The sequence below is a fragment of the Oryzias latipes genome, chromosome 24 (genome assembly GCF_002234675.1).
Source record: "Oryzias latipes chromosome 24, ASM223467v1".
NCBI lineage: Eukaryota > Metazoa > Chordata > Actinopteri > Beloniformes > Adrianichthyidae > Oryzias > Oryzias latipes.
This window is the reverse complement of record NC_019882.2, coordinates 19,495,060-19,518,855: the sequence shown is the minus strand read 5'-3', so window position 1 is coordinate 19,518,855 and position 23,796 is coordinate 19,495,060. Positions and strand designations below refer to the sequence as shown.

At 43.6% G+C, this 23,796-nt stretch overlaps 1 protein-coding gene across 3 annotated transcripts; it reads right to left on the bottom strand.

The window, feature by feature from the left end:
• Positions 1–1,507: 1,507 nt before the first annotated feature.
• Positions 1,508–22,552, bottom strand: reps1 (RALBP1 associated Eps domain containing 1). Of its 3 annotated transcripts, none has more exons than XM_023953298.1 (19): positions 21,844–22,552; positions 18,839–18,962; positions 16,744–16,973; positions 13,699–13,861; positions 12,771–12,901; positions 11,446–11,608; positions 11,305–11,368; positions 11,070–11,224; positions 7,746–7,867; positions 7,398–7,478; positions 5,854–5,941; positions 5,674–5,775; positions 5,242–5,302; positions 4,410–4,608; positions 4,135–4,332; positions 3,337–3,426; positions 3,105–3,259; positions 2,927–3,032; positions 1,508–2,859 (listed from the first exon to the last, which is right to left on the bottom strand). In XM_023953298.1, exons 1-19 carry the CDS (start codon positions 21,994–21,996, stop codon positions 2,791–2,793), a joined length of 2,454 nt encoding a protein of 817 aa, XP_023809066.1. In that variant the 5' UTR covers positions 21,997–22,552; the 3' UTR covers positions 1,508–2,790. The 3 variants fall into 3 exon arrangements, with proteins under 3 accessions (XP_023809066.1, XP_020570328.2, XP_023809067.1); XM_020714669.2 differs by having other exon boundaries at positions 7,746–7,864; XM_023953299.1 differs by lacking the exon at positions 7,398–7,478.
• Positions 22,553–23,796: the final 1,244 nt, after the last annotated feature.

Below are 23,796 nucleotides of genomic sequence, written 5' to 3'. Positions count from 1 at the left end.
GCCAAATTTGACTTTAATAAAAATGGGCGAGACACAAATGATTGACAGTGATGGAAGACGACGCTCTTCCGGGGCTGAGTAGACCGTCACGCTGGTTTCTCTGTGGCGGTCCAGAACCTCCTGGGCCACCACCAGATGTCGCCCGGAACTTAACGGTCAGTCAGTCAGAGATTTACTCAAAATATGCTTCATTAGAACATAAGATGGATCTGAAATAAAAATAAAGGTCCAAAAATAGTCAGCACAGCTTTGATATGCTAATAACACCGGAGATATTGCCAACACCTAAATAACACACGCTCTTTGACATGCTGTAAATTGTTCAACGTTAATCAGCTGATTCTGACGCACTGAAAAATGGCTTTTATATGGGGTTTGCACCAACACACAACACCTTACATTAGTAAAGTTAGCGTAACGGTGCAAGGACGCTTCTTTCCGCGGCAGAATCACCTGATCTATGTTGATGGAGTAGACACTTCTCGTCCGTCAAGTTTTGCACATCAGTGCAGACGTACTTTTCTCCGCTTTAGAATCCGCTGGAATTATGTTAACTGCGCAAGCGGTTGAGAAGTTTAAAAGAATGTGAACACTGGAGCTAAAGCTCTGATGTTAAATGGCTAAATCTAAAGTAAAGTCAATTTTTTGGAGCCAGAAAACAAGTCACTTTGTTTGAGTGATGGAGGTGTTTGTTTTTTATCTAACAAACCAAGTAATGTTTTGTTTTTGGTTAACTGACATGGTTTCAAATACTTTTAGTTTTTAAATGTGCTTCAATCTGGAAGTGAGCGAGTTATTATTGTAGTTTCATGGCAGCCAATAATTGAATGAGCAGAAAGACAACTGAGTCTTTTCAAGGTGGAACCTGACAACGCTAACGAATAAGCGAAATTATCGATTTTCACATGAGGAAAAACTTACAGCACAAAAAAACCCCGCTGCACTTTCTTACCTTTGTCTTGGGTCGTTGGTTAATCCACGTTACAGCTGCTGTGTTTTCTAATAAAGCCTCTAAAAAAAATGCAAGTCCCGCCCAGTTTCCTCACCGGATTTGACAGGTAAATTTCGGCCAATCATATCAACCAGAAAGGTTAGCGCCCCAAGTGACAAAAACTTCCTCTGAACACTGCACGCAAACCCAGCGAGAGCGCAGGAGCGCAGATGGCAACCGTGGAAAATGCGGGGTCGCTCGGTTGTCAGGTTCCTCCCTGAAAACACTCGCTCAGCTGTCTTTGTGCTCATTAAATTTAAGTTTTGGATGGTTAAGTCCCTTCATTTCCCCAAAATAAAATGTTATTTCTTAATTACAAAAAACAATTTGATTTGTGAGTGATACTTATCAAAGTAATTCAAACACATGGTAACCTTTAAAAGATACTTAAGTCTGAAAACTGTTTTCTTCCAAATCCTTAAACTGCTGTTTTATTTTTCTTTCGTTCCATGTGAATCTAAACAAAAGGTTCATCAGAAATCCCTCATATAGGAACAGATTAAATAGAGTCGGGTGTAAAATAATGTCACTTTTTATTTTTGTGTAAAAATCACACAGCTGCTAATGAATCCTGCAGAGATCCAGGACGTCCATGCAGTTCAACATCTAGAGTCCCACAGCCAGGAGAGAATTAAATAGATGGTTCTGGTGCTGTTAGGCAGCAATGGATGCAAAATGTGCACAGGAGTCCAGGGGGAGGGGGGGTTCCAATATACATCACACGGGGTGGGGGTGGGGGGCTAAGAGCATTCAAACTTCTGAATGACTGATTGCTTCTGCCTGCATGGATTGCCTTTATGTCGTGTGATAGGGGAGGGGGCAAACATGGAACATTTTTGGGTTTAAATAAGATTTCCTCTCAACAGATCTGAGGTCACTCCGTTACCGCGGAAACCTGAACGCCTGAATAGGTAAGAGGGTGTGTTGGGGGAACTCAGGGGGGGTTAGGAGGAGAGAACAAACTGATTGGAAGAAACCAAGCGCTCTGATTGGTTCGTTTCTTCATCTTAAAGCGTTTTTAAAAGAACAAGGCGAGTATAAACTTTTGTGTGAGGTGGGGGGTGGGGTCAAAGTGCGGCTGGGTCGTTCAGGGTTCTGCTGACTGAAACTGAGTTCTACTGATCTGTACCGACACCAGAACCATAAGCACGCAGCAGATGGAAGATCTAAGATATAAAACAACAACAAAAAAAAGCTTTTTCCGCTACGATGAGAGCGCCAACCTCTGAGCCCGAGTCCCTCTGTCAAAATGCATAGTCCCGCCTTTTTTCTGCAGAAGCTCCGCCCCCAGCATCAGCTCCAGGGAGGAGAACGGGGGCTCTTCAAGTTTGTACAGAACTTTTTTTTTCCCCCCCAAAGAGTGAAATGTGAGACTGAAGAATCCGGTCGTTTGGCAAAAAACGCTTCCGTCAATCCCTAAACACTGTAACACCAAAGACAGACACCAGGGGGAGCCGGCGTGTTCCTCAGAACGGAGTGAAGAAGAAACGCCTGTTTGGGTCCAGATCAGGAGAAATGAATTAAGGAAGCTGGAAGACGTTTTCAAGGAGCGGGTTTGGGGGGGTGGAGGAGTTCGTGAAGGTCAGGCACTTGACCGGAGTTTGGTGTAGACACACACACGCAACACACACACACACACACACACGCACACAGACGCACAAGCTTTTGTTTCCTTCTTCAGAGTCCGGACCGCCGGACCGCCAGAGAAAACTGGAAAGTGCCGAGTCAACCGCCCCCCCTTTCTCCCATCCGTCATCCACATCTGATTGGAGGAGAGCCGCGTGGCCACAGTGGGGGGGTTAGAGGTGCGAGAAGGGCCTGAGCTGCTCCAGCTGCACCTCCAAGGAAATCCTCTCCTCCAGCAGGTCCTGCAACGCCACGAAGCCATCAGGAGACGCCCACTCCAGGAACGGCGGGGAGGGCGGGGCTTCTTACCTTCAGCTGCTGCTGCAGCTCGCTGTTCAGCCTCGCCAAAACCGTGTTCGTCTCCTTGTTCCTCCGGATGGACGCCTGGATCGACTTCTTGTCTTTTCCGGCCGACCTGAAAAACCAACGACCTTTTCTTACGGAAATGTCAACAAAAATCTGTGACGTCAGCAGGCCCCGCCCCCACCTGGGGATGGACGGCTGTGTGGCGAGGACAGCCGCCATGATGTTGGACTTCTGCAGCCCGTGCTGCTCGTCTTCAGGCCGCAGCTCATCCTCCGACTTCAACCTTCTACGGACCGGCTTTGGGGGAGGAGCCAGCGGGCCTGAGGAGCCCTTAGCCTGATGGGAAAAAAAGGGGAGGGTTTAGTGGAAGCGGCTCAAAGAAAACCGAAGCGGAGACGGTGTGAGTGACGCACAGAGTTCACCGCCGCCGAGCTCCTGTCATCTGCAGGACCGTCGCTCTTCACAGTTCTTAAAGGCGCAGCGCCCTCCGCCGTCTTCTCCACCTGAGGACACAGAGGACAAAAAAGAGTTGGTGTCACATGGGTGAGGATGTGCTGAATAGAAATGCAGACTCACATGTGAGCAAAATGAAGGTTTTGGGCCCCAGGTTCCAAAGGGTTAAAGTTCAAACTCCGATAATCTTTTCAAAATGATCCCTGTGGTCTTTTAGACGTTATTGTGCTGTTTTTAGCAAAAATCCATCGACATAGTTTCTGCAGAGCAGCAGGAGTTCATTGGAAATTCACCTCTGCCTTGTAGGCGGGGCTGTTGGGGCGGAGCAACCCCGTGCCCCCTTCCCCTTGCCGTTACTGAGACCTCATGGCCCACCCAGTGTATCTTCTACATCACAAGAAAGCTTTTTTTCTCCAACAGCATTTTTACGTCTGCTTCTGATTCATGACATAAGTTCCAGAACGGACCATTCATTGATGTGCGCCCTATAGTGCGGGCTAGTCCTCATACACCAGATGAAACAGAGCGACCTGCAGGTTCTGTAGTCGTTACCATGACGATGCGTCACACCACGTACCAAATAGACGGCTTATTGTGAAAAATGATGTCAAAGTTAAATATATATAGATTAAAGTACAATTAAATGTTTTGTAAGTGAGCGCGGTATGGGTGGGACAATGCCCTTCTAGGTGTCCATTAGACGAACATTTCTGAATGGGATGAATGAAGCTGTTGGAAGGTCTGCAGGAGACGCTCACCTGTGCTTCCTCGCTGTGCTTGTCCACCTCTGGCAGGCTGGACGGTTGCTCGGAAGCGGCGAAGGCCTGAAACTGGCTGAAGTCTGCGAAGTTGGGCTGCTGTGGGATCTGCTGGGGGGAGGTGGTGGTGGCGAGCGCCGCTCCCCTTGCCGGGCCGGCCTCGGTCTCCACCCGAAGCCCGGTGACGGGCACCGACGTCTGCCGAGGGGCGGCGGCAGGAGACAGATGAAGTAACAGACGCACTTTGAAACTTACAGTCCTGACTGTGCTGTCACCTGTGTGGGGAGGGGGCGAGGAGGCACTGCGGGGGGGAACGCGATCGCCGACGGCTGCACCGCTCCCGCAGCAGTGGAGGCGGCGAAAGTGCGATTCATGTCCAGAGACGAGGAGCGGGAGTGAGAAGGGTGGGGGCGGGGAGGGGGAGGGGGCGGGGCTACCACCTTCAGAGTCTCTGGAGACGTTCCCGACTGGGACCTGGATAAAAAAGGTCAAAGGTAACAAATAAAAGCAACCAAAACAAAAACATTACAGTATCAAGTATGCTTTGAGGTTTCAGAGGAAGAGTATAAAGAAAAACCTCAGAGGGACCAATGAGGAACCCTGAGGAACCCCCACAAAGGAATGAATGAGGAACTAAAACTATAACGTAAACAATCTTAACTGGATTTTTTTTATCTACTTAAAGATCTAATATACATTTATAAATATCACACATTACTCTTACAGTTTTATTAAATTTTATTTTTAGGAATTCATGATTTCCTTCATCCAAGTTCCGCTTTTTTGTAGCTTAAATCCATGGTTATGGGAAAATCCTTTAATTAACCCTTGTGCTATCTTGTGGGGTCCAGATGACCCCACCCTTACATTGACATGTTCTCCCCACCATGACAAAGGTGGATAAAGGTGGAAAGATTTCATGTAATCCATGGACACCAGTGAAGATCACAAATCATTGAAGAAAAAAGGTTCAGAGCACTGTCTAGTGGGTCTAGATGACCCAACTCCCAATGGTAAAGTGCCTAGGATAGCACAAGGGATAAACCAAACAGAAACACATTCATTTGATCATGACTCAAACCACATAGACCTGACCAGGACTCAGACCTTTGTCGGGTGATGGGCTCCGGGTCTGAGGTGAAGGAGTCTGAGCTGCTGTAGCCGTCACCTGCAGGAGAAAAAAAATACAAGAAGCTTGCGGATGAAGATTTCTCTTTAGTATTTCAAAAGAGCAGTTTTACTTTGAGAAGTTACAGTAACTTGTTAGCTAAAGTAGATGCCGGTGGGTCGTCTAGTTCTCATTTACTGTCAATGGTTCCCTTACATTCAACATGTCTGCATACCCCTTTAGCTATCTTGTGGGGTCTAGATGACCCCCACTTTCAACGTTAACGTGCCTCGGAGGCACGTTAACGTTGAAAGTGGGGGTCATCTAGACCCCACAAGATAGCACAAGGGTTACATGTGACACGCCAAACACGCAACATGCCGGCATGACCCTGATGAGTGGTTAGAAAACGGCGGGCAGGGTGGACTCACCCACGGCGTTGGCGGCAGCAAACTTCATGGAAGCAGGCAGCTTGGCTTCTTCGGACAGTTCTGGGGGCTTCGCCAGCAGAGGACTGGCGGGGTGGTTGTGGTCTGGAAAAAAACAACAACAAACGTTTCTTTTTAATTTGCTGAGGGTTGTGTACACGAGCAGTGAAAGTGGCGTCTGACCGCTGCCGGTCCGCTTCAGCTCCATCTCCTGCATGTGGATTTTACTGGGCGTCATCCGGATGGGAACGGGGTGAACGATGGCCGTGTCCTGGACAAAAGAAGGAAAGCTTACTTCAACAAAAAGACATAAGCGGACAAACACTAGAGAAGACACCATGTATCAATCCACTCAATTCTACAGATTTGCTAAAAAAAAGACTTGGCTTTTCTCCACATCATCACATATTTTTCATTTATATTAAAGTCAAACTCCCTAACTGAACTTTTTTCCAGACATCTCTACAGTTTCCCTTATTATCTTCATGAAAAGCTATCATTAGAAAACATGAATGCAGAACAGCTGAAGGGAAATAGGAGTTTTGTTGACTTTTCTCCCCTTTTTTCCCTCTTTTTAGCCTCACCAAACTCAATGTAAAGCCTATTCTGATGAATTCCTATTCAAATCAGAGTCCTGCATCTTTCTGTTGAGACACTGAACCACTGATTTACAAACAAACACATCTACAGCGTTTGTCCAATAAAAGCAAGCCTCTGTTTTGGCTCAACTCTGCACCTTTGGACTGCATCGATGGAGACTCTCCAAAAACCTCAAAGTGCTCTTTAACCTTTAATTCTGAACACACCGTCACACCTCAGACATTTCCATGAAGCTACAGCGGTGGACATGCAGCCATTCAAACTCTCACTCGGATCATCTTTTGATGGATGGTCTTTGAATTATGATTGTGCTGTTTTTAGCAAAAATCCAAAACCCTGTGTCCTTTTCTAGTTTCTGCAGAATAGCAGGAGTTCATTGGAACTTCATCTCCGAGAAGCAACTGGGGCCCGCACTTCCCGTCATCCATCTGTTTACTTCCTGTCCCCTCTTACAATCCCTCATGCCCCAACCCAACATTAGCAGTGAGCAACATAGGAGCTTCCAGATTCCAGCTCAGACGAGGGAAACAAAGACGTTCATGGATGTATTTGTCTGACAGTGGATGATCAGAATGGAGCAGAGCTGCTCAGCATATTTTCTTTGTAGCAACTTTTTCAAAATGGCATTTTTTCCCACAACGATTAGAATAAAGACTCTTTAACTGTAATTTCCCTAATATTTGTCCATCATCAGAAAGAAGCCATAAGAACACGTTAAAAACACTATTTTCAACAGAGCGAGTCTTTAAAGAGTCAAAGCGATGTGTGTTCATGCTAGACTTTTCCCTCCGCTGCTTCTGATTCTGTTCTGCCTGCAGGACATCGATGAAAGCAGCAGAAAGCGACTAAATCCTGGCTTTCAGATTCCGATGGCATCGTATGAAGTGCAGAGCGGTCGTCCGTCGACTAATGTGTCAAATTTTCAGGACTGCGTGTTTTCAAAGGAAGCTGTTGATTGGTGGATGTCAGCGTGGAGGAAAAAGGGGATGCTGGACAGAGGAAGGCAGGCGAATCACAACGGCCGCTGAGCTGCAACCCGGAGACATTCATGCTCGGAGACAGGCAGGGCGAGGGTTAATGGGTCGCTGCATCACAGTGACAGCATGCAGACTAAGTGATTGACTTACAGGGTCAGCTGGTGCAATGTTAGAGTCAAATTGGGTCAGAGTTTGAGAGCTGGAGGAGCGCTCGCTAAACGTCTCCCACTGCTGCAGGAGACAGACAGAGAGTGAGAAAAAAAAACAAAAACACGTCAGTCAGCGGCGCGGTGACATCACACATGAACATCATCAGTCTGCGCCGGTGCGATGACGGCGCGCCGGAAAAGATCAGCAGAATTATCAGAGATTACATTGAGGAGGAGGATGGAGACAGACCACAGCAGGCCGATGAGGAAAACAGAGTCATGGATTCAGAGTCAAAGGCAAACGCGGCGCTGAGGTGTTCGTCTGTGAGCGTGTGCAGAGCGCTCAAACCTCGTTGCTCTGGTTCATCTCGGGCCACGCCTGGTTGAGAGACGGCATGGAGGGGGACTTGTTGGGGGTGCCCTCTACAGGTGATGCCGAGTAGCCAACATCTGGAGTCGGCTCCGGGACTTCTGAGGGGAAACAGGAAAACCGTTTCAGGTCAGAGGTAGAGGTAGAGGTAGAGAGAGAGATGCCTTTATTGTCATGACGTTGAAGCCATCACCATTTACAGTGCAAAGACAAAAACTTTCCAAGACAAAGTATCGTCTAAAAATATCACTGTGTACAATAGGTGCACAGTGTACAACGGAAGTGTCCAAATATGCAAAATATGAAATGTCTGTAATTGTGTGCAGAGGTACAGCTATAAACATGTCTGATGTGCCAAAACAGCATGGAGGCGGGGAAGTGTTGACAGCTTTACGATGGATACATACTTAAATAACAGAAATGTAGATGGACAAATACACATGTATTAAAAAAATATGCGTTTGGTATGTGCTGTGGCAGATTTTTAGACCGGCTTAATGTCCGATTATTATCATGAACTGGCCTGAGTTCATCTGTTTGTCTGTTTTTGTGTTTTATAATCCAATTTTCCCGGTAAAATGGTTCTACATGGAATCTAGTCTGAACAGACAGTTGTAGTTTCTTAACAGAAGAATATCTAATGCTGCTTTGATTTAGGAAAATCCTTAAATGTCCCTTTAACAAGTTTTTGCAAATTCCAATCTGTGCATTTAATCTCCCTCCTCTATAAAGTATCTGCAGTAAATTGTTTTTGTTCCTTAGGCTTTGTGTAAAGTTCGATTCACATTTTCACTGAACTATTTCAGCGAAAGCCACAAACCAGACACCAACCTGTGGTGGATAAAAACAACTAAATGAAATGATAAAAGCCTCACAAAAACGGGTATCTTCTAAACATTCTGTGCTTGGAACTTGATTAGCATCTTCATATCATTAGACAGCTATGAATTAATATTATGGGGTGGTGAAACAACTGTGAATCCAGATTTGCAATAAATCTCCTAGTTTTTATTTTGTCCTCTTCTGACTCTTTTCTGCACAAAGAAACTTTTCAAAGACGTTCGTTTTTTTGTCAACTAGTTTGATGGTTTCATTTCGGCGGTTGGAAGAACCGCTCTAAGAAAGTAACGAATGTGTCAAGACACAAAACTGAGGATAACGACTGGACACGAGTAAAGAGGGAACCTTAGAAGCCAGGAGTTTTACCAAATCAAAGCTTCCTTCAGAACAGGATCATAAAGAAAACAGAAATAATGTGAGGTATGCATTCATTTTCCAGGACGGATCCTGGTCCTGAGGTTGGGAACATGCACTCTGTAGATGAGACAGAGTGAAGAATGACTTTGATGTTCGCCACGTTTCCAAAGTCAAACTTGGACTGCAAAGATCCGTGTTGGTTTTATTGTAGGCAGCGGCTTGTGTCGAATGTTTAAACACCTTTTTTTCCAAATTCTTCAGGACTTTTAGTGCCTAAAACCTTGAATCTCTTTGATGTCCAAAGCTTAGCGCTTTCACATCACACTCCTTTCAGCATGGACTTTGGAAACTTTACAGTTTCACTGGTTCCTCCAAGTGAAATTTCTTTTAAGGCGTCTCAGAACCGAATTTGAGACTAAAGGACCTGAAGGTGTTATTTTTGTGTTTTACTGGCAAAAACCTCCAATAAAAGTTAAAGTACTGGTGGGTACTCGAGCAGGACAATCATTTTCAAAGCTGTTCGAGTTCCTTTTTCAGAGTTTTAATGAAAGGACTGGCGTTTCTTTTTCTCTTTGTGAGAAACAGCTTTTAAAGTGCGACTGGAAGGCCTTGAAGTGAGGAGGCTGGTGTTGGTTCAAAGCTCAAACTATTCAATCGGCAAATTTCCAACAAGAAATTAGGATGCTTAATTACATTTTTGGCCTTGTTTTATATTGTTTGAGAAGTTGTCGGTTTAAAAATGTTTTAGAAACCCACAGGAGCTTCTCATTGTTTATGATTCTCCATTAAACTGAACTATAATGTTTGGAATATGCAGAACAGGATGAACAAACACCAGAAAACTCTCAACTTCCTCTGAAATATTTGCAATTTGAGCCTTTGGGATTGAACAGATCCATATTAGCATGAAAGTATTTGGCTTTACATCAAATTAGCTTCATTTTAGAACATTTCTGCCATTTTAAAGCTTTTCCAGTGATTATGGAACATCTTTGTGAAATCTAGATGAAGAATTCCCAAAACATTTCCAATTTCAAACCAAATTCTAACTTTTAATTCTGCCTTGTGTTGTGAAGTAATGGTTTATTTAGTAACTGTGTTTCACTTTAGCTTACTATCAGCGGACGGAAAGACAAACTTTTCATTTACCATAATTTCCGGACTACAAGCCGCTACTTTTGTCATACGCTTTTCGACCCTGCGGCTTATTCAGTGATGCAGCTAATTTATGGATTTATTTGACGGCCGCCGGGAGCGCTCATGCATGGGAGGCTGACTGCTTGATCCTGTTTCCAGCAACAAGCCTACTTGTTTTAGTCACACCCACATGCAGCCTCTTTTACTGGTCTGTTTTTTTAACCTGCCCTGTTACAACCATATTGCTGCCGTGTCACAGGCGGAAGGAGAGGAGACCTGCTCTCCCGTTTTCCCCTGCTTCCACTCCCTGCTCCTTCTTAAACACGCACGCGGTTTCAACACATATTCATCCTCAATCTACAACACAGTGTGGCGAACCGGGGGTTAGCCCAGCCTTAAGCCCCTAAGACTCATGGGAAGTGGGGAATCGCGGGTGTAACATAACTGAGGGACCTGTGAGCAGAAGTGAGGTGCATGCTGTTTGGCAGATGTGGGTGTGTTCAAATGAACGGGTTGAGAACTGTTAATTCCTCCCTCAGTGAGACTGAAGCCAGTCGTATAGTCTGGGGGTCAGGATATTCAGTGACGGACCGATAGTGTTGGTAACAACATTCGGCTTGTATACAGCTGCAGCTTGTGTATGTACATTTTGACGTAACCTCCTTAAATTGAGTAGATGTGGCTTGTAATCAGGTGCGCTCTATAACCCGGAAATTACGGTAAATGTTTTGTCTGAAAAGTATCATTGTCTTAAAATCCTGCTGTGACTCATGTGGAACTCTGACCTAGTATTGTTAGTTGTCATGACAGCAAGGGGTGGAGTCAGATCTTGTCATAATCAATTTTTTCCATTCTTTATGTTGAAAATGTCCAAAGAAACTCACATTGTTGTGTAAATGTGGCCCAACTTTGTAAATAAATATTGCTTCTTATTGCTTATGAGGTCAGGAAACGTTGAGGACGCCGCACCTGCTGAGTCGTCCAGGTCGATCAGCTTTGGCATCAGGCTCTCTGGAAGCTTCTCTGGAAGGTCATATCCGTTCTTTCTGGCCACCACCAGGTGGAAGGCGGCGCAGAACTCGTCCAGCGTCAGCGCTCCGTCTTTGTCAAAGTCCGACAGCTCCCTGCGAACACAGGTTTCAGTGGATCTGACAGAACAGAGCTCCTCAGATCTTCGAGGAGCTCGCCGCTTGAATGGACTCACCAGATGTGCGACAGCTCTAAGATGGGTAACTTTGATTTGGTGAAGAACTCTTTAGCGGCTGAGCCTGGAGCACAAAAAGCAAAGCGTGAGTTCTGCTCCACGGGAACGGGATTCGGCTGGTGGGGGAGGCACATCTCCCACCTGGAATGAAGCCGGTGAGGTCGGGCTGAATGGTTTTGAACTGGTTGATGTAATACTGCCGCTGCTCGTCCGTGATCTTCCAGGGGTCGTCGTAGCCGCTGGACTGCCGCTGGATCTCGTTGGCGAGTGCCGTCGAGGTCACGGTCCGTACTGTTGTGCTTTCCTGAAGCCAAAAATAAAAGGCATTTAAACCGCTGAAATGTTCCTGCAAACATAGCAGACGTGACATCATTTCAAATTACGGAGCCCCTAAAGGGACAAAAAGCAAAATAAATTACCAGTCCTAATGTATTTTTTTTACTGCTAAGTCCCTTTAGGGGTGCCGTAGAATAAGGCAGTATTTAAGCGTCTTTTTCAAAATAAACTAAGAGTCCTAATATTAAACTGAAGTTAGCTAAAAATGAAACGCTAAGGATGGATTTTTTTAAGGCCGAGAATCAGTCAAGCAGTGCTGACTGAAGGGAAAATGCTTCAGAGTAATGAAAGCAAACAAAGAGTAACTATATGGTAGCTAGTAAAATACATACATAAGGACATTGATAGTGTGTTAGTGAAGTGTATGTCTTCATTTCTGCATTTTTGTTTCCGTGTGTGGCCTCGTCGCCGCTCAAGGTTTGGCTCAGGCGTGGGAGCAAAACACAGCAGCTCCTCCTGGGAACGCCACGTCCAAGGTCAGCTGTTGACACATTGTGGAGGTCGCGGATGAAACGAGTCTGCTACTTTGTAAACGCAAAGCCGTCACACCGAAGCACTTTGTGTCACGCATCGTCTCTTTCCAGGGGACCCTCAAATTTCTTTCGTTTTCATTTTTATTTGGACAAATTAGACATCTTGTGTCATCTGCTTTGCTTCTTTTAATACTTCTTTTTCAATGTTATTTCAGATTCATTTAAATTCATTTCAGGCCATCCTTCACGTTCATCTCTTTCCTGCCACTAGAGGTCGCCGTTGTGTGTGACGCTGCCTTTGATGAACTCCAGGAAACCTGAGCTAGGATCGCTTCACTTTAGAAACAAGATTCTACTTTCATTTCTTGAATTTGTTGACATTGTCGTTTTGAAAATTAAGTTTTGAAAACTTCGAAACTGTAAACTAATCTTTATTTCTTTGACTTGTTATATTTTTTTATATTAAATTTGGTCTTCTTTGATGTATTTTGGGTCAGTTTTCTATGAGTTTTTTCTGTGTGGCCTCCTGTTTTCAGATACTAAAATCTACTTTTTTGTTACATTTTGAAATCATACTGGCATTTTTCCTGAAGGTAAAGGTTCCCCAGATTCCTTTGGATTAAACAAAGCGAGATTTCCCAGAATCCCGATGCCCACCTGAACGGATGAGGGGTGCCCTGCCGGAAGGGTGCTGGAGGGCGGGGTGTCTGCCGTGAAGCTGACCCAGCTTTCCTGACCTGCAGGAGGCGGCGAGCGGGACGGCCACATGCCGTCGGCGCCAGCTGGACCTGCACCAGCAGACAACACGCCACGTTATTCCCACGGTCGATTTCCAACCCCCCAACATGCACAGCCGCTTTCTGCTTGGGACGGACGCTGCAGACATCACGCACAACTTTTCTGCTCTTGAATAATGAAGCCTTTTTCTTCAACGCCAACTCTATTTTTACACCAGAGCTTTAGCTAAAGTGTAGTAAAGAAGTGTAGTAAAGTTTAGTACGGTGCTGAATTACAGTGCAGAGCTACTTTTCTCAAACTCTATGGAAACTAGAAGGAGCTGCATTTCCAGAAGAACATGTAGGGTTGAATGCTGTACTGCTGGATGAAAATGACACTTAAAGAGTAATAATTGGCACAAAAAAATAAAGACATGATCAAATTTGACCATAAATAAAGTGAAAACAACACAACAACAAAAAAGATATTTTTGTGAAAAATGCCAGCCGTGGGTATCGAACCAGCGAGCTTCTGCACCAAGGTCCATGGTCCCCATGGATTTCAATGGAGGCAAAAATCCTGGAATAACTTGAAAAGTTCAAGGATTTGAAGGACCAAAAGTCTGAACATTTTGACAGTTGAATGGTTAGAATAGCTGAAACTTTTTTAGAAGGAGTTAAGCGGCAAAAAATGGCCAAAGATACTAGAAAAAAGAAAGAAAAACAGGAAAACAATGGGTTGATTGCTTTATAGCAGTCAACCAATTACGTTGATTGCTCAGAAGATCAAAGGGTTTGGGTTATTTGTTGATGGGAAAGTTAACATGTGGCTATTTCTAAACGGTGTTTTTGTGTAAAGCAGAGTTCACCTGTTTGTGGCTCTCTGAACTGTGTCCACGCAACTCCAGGCGCAGCCACGGCTGCCGGTCTGTCTGGGTTTCCTCCGCTGGGTTGCCGCTTGTGCTTCCTCCAGGAATGAGGGGAGGTGGGGGGGGACTGGTGAGGTGAGACCACCGGCGAGGTGGGTTCAGGCTGGAAAGACATACTAACACGACTCAGGGGGCAGAAGAGGAGGACTGATGGCGTGGCGAAGCGCCTGCGGTCGCTGCTGTAGTTTTATCACAGCTTTGAGGCCCAAACCCCACGAGAAGCTAAAAGTCTGTTCAGGCAAGTTCCACAACCCATTCATCAGTCATCAACAAAAGAACCCCATCTGAGCAGGAGGTTTGCTAAATGCTCCAGGCCCACTGCCATGGTCCAACTCTAGAATGGACAAAACAACTGCTTATCCATGAAGACACTCAATCAGACATGGTGTACCACAGGGCTCCATGCTCAACATTTTACATTTCTCACATGCCCACATTATAAAACGAAACAGCATTGTTATGCTGATTACACAAAGCTATACTACAGTAGAACTTAGTCCTTCAGGAATTCACAGTTACAATAAATGACACAGGATGACATTACTTTCCAGCGATCGAAATAAGCGGTTATCCTGTTGTCCGAGACAACCAGATTTCACGGAGGACAACCAAAATGAACCTGATGGTTGTCCGTGTGACAACCTGGTCTTTTATTCAACATTTTGGTATTTTTCGACTATTTTTCAGGTTTCAAGGGTTAGTTTTTGGCAACCTCTGAATTGAGACGTATGCAGCAAATTCTTTCCACTGACAAAGGAAGTGCGTGCATGCTAGCGAATCCTTTCTGTTTCTACATGTGCACTTTTCAATAAAGATTATTCAAATAAAGGTGTTGAACAACAGTACCTGGTACAGTACCTCCAAAAACACGATTTAAAACATTCATAAAACACTATAACTTTCACTCATAACAGAACAGACTGACATTAGCTGAATAAAAACTTTTCCCATGGGATTGATATGATATTCTAAATTTTTACAACAGTCTTTGTATTTTATATTCTTTAAGCAACAATTATAAAAACCAAAGAAAAAAAAGAACCAATATATTTAAATCTGTGTAAAGATCCTAATGATAAAGATATTAGTTTCAAGTTTTTGGCAATACTTTGTGTAACCAGATGTTTCACTTTTAGTAAAACGTTTGTTTTTAATATTTAAAGAGTGTTTTAAATGTCCATCATAAGAGGCAGTTGATATTAGATGTATAGAAAAAATAAAGATGTGAGTACTGACATCTGAGTAGGTTTTGTTGCTGTTGAATATTGGTATCGAAGGACAACCAAAAATTGGGGAGGACAACCAAATATTACTTTTTTTTTTTATTTAATGCTGCTTTCTCAGTAGCTTTTACTACACTTTCTAAACTGTTTTCATTCACCTCAATAAAATCTGTATAAAATCGGTATAAAAGGATTAAACAAATGAACTATATTCCATCTGAAAACAAGGACCAATGACAGTCTTTGGACAAACCAAGAGAGCAGTTCCATTTTATTGGGTCCATTGACTGTGTATGAGAACTGGACTTAGTGGCCTCTTCCCCTAGTGCTCCAAACAGGAAGTACTCACTGCTTCCAAGAAGCGAAAGTCTCAAATCATCGCCTATAGAGAAGTAAACAGCTGTTCTGCAGTCATTCTATTGGTCAGAATAACCCAAGTTATAAACTGGCCAATCACGTGCCTCGATAAAAGTTTGTGCTGCCACCTAGCCCCCACGTCACACGCTCTAAACGTTTGATTGACAGATTGCGTGGCTCACTTTCAAGTGGTGGGGGTGTAGACTTCCAAACAGCTCACTCCTGATTGGTGAGTGTGGTTGCCATAGAAACATTGAATCAAACCAACTTGGACCAATCACTGCTTATTGACGGTGTAGGTACCAAAAGTACCTACACCGTGGCCTAAAGTGGCCTACTGTTCGGGGTCCCGCAACTAATGATGACGTCACACTACGGTAACACCGCTTGGACAAACTACATAGCTACTTAGCGTCGACATCTGGTAAGGTTCTATTTTCATTTCACGTTTCATTTTGTAACCTAAAGTACTTTTCCCTCATAACTAATAATGCCATTTTGAATTTAAAGGAGTGTCTGACATCATTGTTTGTAAAACCAGATGCATAATAGGGAGACAGATTGGCAATATAAACATACTTTTCCAACGTGAGTAAATGAATGACTGTGTGAGAAACAATATTTATTTAAGGTTTTAATTGGCCCAAATGTCAGTTTCTAACAGTTATGATTGCAAAGTCGTTATTTCCCTTTTAAAACATGTTCAAAGCATTGATATACTAATTACAACAACAAAAAACACACACCTAATTTTTTTTGTTCAATTTTGATGTATTATTCAAGTTATCGAAACAACCAAAAAACCAAAGAATTAGCACTAAAACAAATGCTAGATGTCTGGAATCTCGTCTCCACAGCTGGCCACAGATGATGTGCTGGAATGGGAGTTAAAATGAGTCCCTTGTGATATTTAGTGGGAAATATTGATGTACAAGTAATCCATGTTTCTCACGTATATCGGTGTTAGCCTGTAAACTCGCGTACCAATCACTATCTTAAACGTCATCAGATCAACCTACAGCCAATCACATGATGTGACATCATCATTAGTCGCAGGACCCCAAACAGTTATTGCAGGCCGAATACTTTTGGTACTTACACCGGCATCCGGATCCAACATGACGGAGTCCGTCTATCGAAGTAATGGTGACTAAACTGACTTTGTGCGGTTGGAGCTGGACTCCCCTGGTCTGGTTTTTTCATACACAGTCAGTGATTGGGCCTTTCTGACAGCAGCTTCTCTGTGGTCATTTTTCTAAAGCCAGCAACCCAGGCTTTAGAAAAATGAGCAAACACTAAAGACAATCAAGCCTGGTGGCTTTTGAAGCACGCCAAAACTATTTTTAATCTTTAACCTTAAAGCACAACAAGGTTCCAGATTAGATTGACAGTAAGAGCAACCAACCTGTGTTTCTATGCTGGGAGCGAGGGGCTGGATGACTTCATGGACGGGGTGTGCAGCGGTCGACGGAGGACCTTTCTTGTTCTGGAGACCCCTGCCTGGTGGTCTGGGTATCACTGCCACACCGGGGGGTGGGTACACTCCCTGACTGTCTGCATCCTGGTACAGAGCGGCGTGTCTCGCTTCTGCCTCGTTCTTCCCCACGATGAACCTGGGCAGCGGCAGATCCTTGACTGGCCAAACACAAACGCAACTCAGAGTCAGACATGAGCAGCAGAGCGGGAACCGTCCTCACAGGCGCTGGAGCAGATTCCCAACATTTTCCTGAAGGCCTCTGATGATGCAGCTGCTCAGCAAATGCCCAGCTGTGACAATAGAGACAAGCTTTCATTTCTAAAACAGTTGCTTCCACATAGAGAGACACAAACGTATCCATTCAGCATGAAGGTGCTGATATGAAACGCCGCGCTCACATCCAGCCAGGAAGAACACAGACAACAAACAACTATCAAACTACACAATGTGTCTCTCTGTCAGAGAGGAAGTGGCCTGTGGGGCAATCAAAGGGTTTATTGGTCACTCATTCAGCAAGCTGTCTCCAATAAAAAGAGGAGTTTGGTCTGTAATGTTCCTCCGAGACATATTTCAACATGCAGAATATGAAAAAAAGAATTGGACATTGTTTGATTTTTGTATAGTGAAGCAGAAAACAAATATGTATCTATTTTACATGAAAAACCTCTTCTATCTTCCACTCATGAACTGTGTTTTAAAGCTGGTTATGTGTATTAAGTTGTTACCAGAACGAGAATGGGATGAACCAATCTACAGTAACCAAGCAACTTAGTGAGAAGAGAGCAACGGCTGGAGCAATTATTAGAAATTATTCAGATTATTCAGAAAACAGCCCAGAACTACACACTGTTCCTCAAACCTAGTGTGTTACCAAACAGGAAAATAAGCTATTGTAACTTCTGTTACCATAGCAACAAAGGTTGCCATTAGAGGTAACGATTAATTAAGTCATCAATGAATGCATGCATGAATTTTTATTCCCACCGTCCAATAAGATCCATCTATCTGAGGCAGAATCAAAATGAAATGACGTAAACCATCAAAAATAGTTTCCAAATGAAAAAAAAACCAAATATTTGAATCAATGTTGGAAAACACCATTTGGATTGAGACTTGGTAGGTTTAATTTACTAGAACTTAAAAAAGACGAAGTGTCATAGCAGACAACACAAACGTGATGGAGCAAAAAACTGATCATTCCAGTCCAATGTGTGGACAGACTTTGAATTTAGCAAAGTCATGTGACCATCCAGTTTTCTAGAATGTTCTAAGAATGTTCCCTTTGGATTCTTTGGATGTATTAACAACAGTGGACTGAACTTTAGGAAACTAACATGTGAATGGATTTGACATTCATTCTAGTTGACTTGTTTGTTTGGTCACATATTTCATTTACATTTGATGATCTGGAAGAAATCCAAGAATCTGGAAAACTTCACTGTTCAGTAGCAGGAATTTCTGTCTGAGTCTCACTGCTGGAAGTTTTACCTGAAGATGATCTGGATCCATTCTAGGTCAGAGAATCAGATCATTCAAAATGAACCAAAATCAAAAGTGAATCAAATTGGCAAATATTAAATGGAATTGTTCAAATGAATCGTTACACCCCCATTTGTTACTATAGCAACCTTTGTTACCATAGCAACACAGGATGCTATAATCATCTTGGAGATTTGATTTGTTAGACATTTCTGCAGAACAAACCATTGCTCTACCTTTATCGTCCATATTTCAAACTTTATTCAATATTTTCTGTTATATAGATTTATTATAAATCAGCAGCTGTTTTGTTCGTCTATATATAGATATATTTATTTGTTTTTTTAACTTTAAAGTGCAATACAACCTGACGATAGCAACTGGGCTGTTCTGAGAGAAAAAGTGAAGCTTGATGATGCATCAACAGTGAAATATTCTAAATATGTGCACATGAATATTCCTGTGGCTGCGACACGTGGAAACTCCTCGCTCAGATGCAGTAAACAAGACAAAAACAGCTAACATCCGGACGGTTTGGACTCACCCGAGTTCAGGCTCTCCACCCTGAGGGGCAGCCCCGCCTGGGCGATGGCGATGAGCTTCAAGGCGATGTAGAACTGGCTCCGCCCAAAGTGACCCAGGCGAGTGGCTCCGCACAGCTCTGTGATCTGCCCCCGCCCCCCCCAAAAAACAAGAGTCTTTATTTCTGTGGAGGTGGAGCCAGTGCGGGCTTATCGACTGGCGATCCACACCTTTGGAAAATTCCACATTCCAAAAAAAACAAACAGAGCTGTCACTGAAGGTTTGCTTTCAGGGACGGCGTCTTTGCTCCCGCTCCGCTGCCCCCCACCCTTTAAGGTTTAGGTCACCACAGCTGACTGACCCCAAACCGCCCACAGAGCGCCCGTCGCAGGCCGACACTCGGCTCTGTGCAGCTCCAAACGCTGCTGGGCGGCTCTACGACTCTCCAGCTGACCTTGAAGGGATGCTGAGTCACAAAGAGCTAACTGTGGGCTCTTCAGAAAGCCTGAGTCACGCTGCTTCTGCCCCGCTCATGACGGGAAGAGCAGTTTGACTTAAAGGCCTCTCTGGCCGGCCTCCTCAGGTTGTCATGTGAGAAGCTCAAAGCCTGAGTCAGCACGGAGCAGCGTCACTCATTAGTTTCATTGTTTCAAATGTGCACACGCTGCTCTGCGGGACGACAGGATGCGAACAGGAAACGTCCACTGATAAAAGGCTCCAGAGCGGCAGTCGACGCTGCATCGCTGCTGGGTTTGTGTGTGGGATTCAAACACATTCCCAAGCTGATCCCTGTTGCCTCTAGCCTTCAAGGACTTTCCAGGCCAACCATCAGAAAGCCTGGAAAAACAAAGACGCAGAAGAAGACAGACCAAGAGAAGCAACACTGCAGCTTTGAAAATATGGATTCACTCACTTCCTCTTGAAACGATTTAACTTCAAAGTAGAAGCAGAAATGAAGGAGCTAGCTTCAAAAAAGTTACCAAAAAAAAAATCAGATCGAGATTTCGGATCAGTCTTTTTTTTCTATTTCGTATCGACTATTTCTCTGTTTCTTTTATTTTTGTAATTATTCGCTAATAGTCAACGTTAAACTAACTGGCGAGCTGTCTTAGCTCGTGTCATGGTGCATTCGCTGTCTCTTGTGTCAAACATGCGGCTCAACGCTCCTCCAAAAAAGCGTTCATAGCTGCTGATGCGTGTGGGAGGAGCCACCATAAGCATTTGCTTGGTAAACATGACTCAAAGTTCTTAAGGGGCGTGTCTTCTGTTTGCTAACACGAGTTGCTGAAATGAGCTCTCTTATTGACTTTTTCATTGAAGTTAGCTTTGTTAGCAAGGTTGAGTTCAATTGTTTTCTAATAGTAGAGGCTACACTACCTATGAATCTGTTTTTAGAAGATGTTATGGTTATTCCTTTACACAGCTTAACTAGCTTAAATCTTTTCAGTATACCAGTAACTTCTATTATTTTATTTTTTTTTTAGGTTTGGGGTAAATGTCTAAACAAAAAAAAGCTACATTACTTAGCAGGCTTGTCTGGTTATAGTTGTCCTGTTTTCCTTTTTCTTGCTGGCCTCTTGGCCAACAGAATCTTTTAGCAAAAGGTTTCTGTTCCTGTTCTTTCAGATTTCTCAGGCATTGGTCCTCTTGGCCCCGCCCAGTGTATCTTCTATGTCACAAATACAATTTTTTTCCAGTGGCATTTTTTCATCTGCTCCTGATTCACAACCATTTGCATCAAATCGGAAATGCAATTTCAGGTTTAATTAATTGTCTTTTTACATGTTGAAAACTCCATTTTCATTGAAGTGGGTCTAAAATAGGCCAGCACAATAAATCACACATTTACCGTTATCGCGATATCAAGCTGTGCAACACGCCTATCGCAAGAGAGGCGAAAATTTCAATAAATGGTAACCTTAAATGTGCTAAAACAGTCTTATGGGAGCTTGAAGTATTTAACAAATCAAATAAATCCCTTTATGTATTTGACCAATCGGATGGATCCATTTTGTGTTGTGCTACATATTGACCTACTATTTAGCCGGTGGTCATTTGTGTATAATTTTTTAAACTGACATGGAAATGATGTTTTTGGTTGTTTTGCTATTTGTTCATGTACAGCAAGTTATATCGTCATCGTAATATTGTTCACTAATATCACATATCGCAAGTTTTCCTCATATCGTGCAGCCCTAGTCGTAAATATTGTAAATATTGTAAATATTATCTTAATTAAACATGGACTTAATTTGTTCAAAGAATTTGTAACTATTATTTTGTTATTAAACAGATGAAATGTCTTGGTAATAAGGCATTTTTGATACTTTGAAATCAAATAATTTCTTTGTAAAAAGTACTAAGTCAAGGTTTCAAAGCAGGTTTTAAGATTTTTTATTGTAACTTTCTCCTCATTAATGGCGTTGCTGGAGAGGATTCTCCCAAACGAAACCATCAGGATCTGATCCAAGAATCAAACCAGCTGCTTTACAACGTCGTCCTGATATCTAATGTAGGAGCTGTAGGGGCAGATGTTTGATGAGAGCAGAGCTCCACAGCTGCCCTCTGATCAGAACAGCGTTGGAGCCATCAGACTGGATGTCCATCACCTAAACCTGACAGGTGTGTCTGCAGACAGATCCAGCTGTGGGGAGCTCTGCACAGGTGTGTCTGCAGACAGATCCAGCTGTGGGGAGCTCTGGACAGGTGTGTCTGCAGACAGATCCAGCTGTGGGGAGCTCTGGACAGGTGTGTCTGCAGACAGATCCAGCTGTGGGGAGCTCTGGACAGGTGTGTCTGCAGACAGATCCAGCTGTGAGTAGCTCTGGACTCCTGCTCCATGGGAGGCTAGCGTTAGCTAAAAGAGGGTGTGTCTCTCTGCCATCACGGGGGGGTCTAACCTCATCTGAACGGGGGGAGAGGTGAGCTGTGACAGCCTCCAAACTTCATCCTTTAACGGCGTCATGTTGGGTCACCCCCCCCCCCCCTCCCCGGAGATAACTCCCCCCAAACTGCTGGTTAGCTTACCTGCAAGACAACTTCGCTGGGTAGCTGGGCCGCCCGGAAAAGGTCAAGAACTCTTCCGTTGGAGGCCACTTTTTTGGTGTTGTCCGTGTCGCAGTACACGAACAGCTCCGAGTAGTACTTCTGCTCGACATCGCTCAGCGTGAGGCTTTCCATCGTAGAGCCGAGCAGACCCGGACGGCGGCGGCGATAGCCCTTAGCCAATGGTAGGGGCAGGATCCGAGAATGGGCGACAGACACTTCAGCGGGATCCCAACTCCGCTAGCGTTCTTTCCGAGCTAACGGGGAGCCCGAACACCGCGCGAGAACTCCCCCCGCTGTCCGCGACCGTCTGCGGGCGAGCGGTGCCGACTTCCACCGGACCCGTCCACCCACGAGCGGCTCCACACAGTTGGTTAAGTTGTTGGGCAGCCTGGCAAAGTGGCCAACAGCTGGCTAGTAAAGCGGGGAGCTAACCTCCAATCAAAGTCACTGACGGCAGGCTAACTAACTAGCTGTCCGGCGTCTCGATCTGGACACGAACCTCATGAATCCGACCTGAAAGCTCTGCTTTCTCCGGAATCAGCTCCGGGGAGGAGATCCAGCGCTTCGCCGCAATCCGCGTCTTCCACGGCGCCTTTATTAGTAAAGTTTCAGAATCTTTGGGCTCCTTCCTTTAGTAATCATAGCCGCCATTCCTGCCCCCTTCGTCAAAGTACTTGGAGTGACGACACTACTTCCGTGGAAACCTTCCAAAATAAAGTACACCTTGAGCGACACATTTTTACCCTGCAAAGATTTTAAAGAGTAATATAATAAAAGTAATTAATACCAATAATTTTGCATAACCACAAAGGAAGAAATCTGTACCTCAAATGACAACATTTTGTCATTGCCGTTTTAAAGATGTTCTCTCTAGATTTTTTAGTTTGATTAATGGGTTACTCTTAAAGTCGATTTATAAATGCCATTACGAAAGAGCTTTAGGGCTGCAATAAAATATAAGGTATACATAAAATATGAGGGGGGGGGGGTCTAAGTAGTACATCTATTTTTTTTTAAAAGTCATTTTTTTTTGCTTTCATTTTTCACTAATCTACTTTTATAACAATTCACAAACAAGAAAATAATTTTTAATTAATGATGAACCAATTTTGACATTTTCACGGATACAATGTAATTTTTGTAAATTTTAATTGAACTTCATTTTTTATTATTATCAATTTTATTTCCAGAACATATTTAAAATCTCGAATTCAGAAAGTGGAACATCCGAGAATGAAATTGAAACAGTGTTAAAGGAATATCATCTGAAGAAAGTGATCTTTCCACTTCTGTAAGACAAATGTGAATTTAACAGATCCCACTGAAAAGAATATGTTGGCGTCTGTCATCACATGCAATAGCAGCTTATGACAGAAGTTCTCTGGACATGATTTCATGTCCAAATCTAAGGTGTAAAGACTTTTTAAAATTAGCATGTTTGACAATAACAGGCTGTAGAGACGGTTAATGTCAATGAAATCTCTTTCGAAGTCATTTTTCAACACCAATTAGCCTTTTAACAAAAATAGTACTATTAATATTGGCTAAAGTATGACAGATTTCATTTACAGCTAAAGAAAAATACATGAGTGATTGTTAAGGTTGCTTCTTGAGCTTTCTGAATAATCATTAACTTTGAAAATAGAATTGAAAATATTTTTTTTTATCAAAAAATTGTTTTTCTTTTATTAAAAAAACTTTTTAAAACCAAAATCTATGTTTAAAACTCACACAGATGTACCAACAAAATTGTCATTTTTAAACTGAAAGTAAATTAGAACAACTTCCGGCTTGAAGCTCGTTTGTTTTATTTCCAGCTTGATGTCTAGTGACGTCATGAAGTCACTGTCCGAGTCAGCAGCATGAGCCAGAGCGTTAGTACGCTTGGCCTGCAGGGACCCGGATGGATGATTTCAAAATAAAAGATCACGT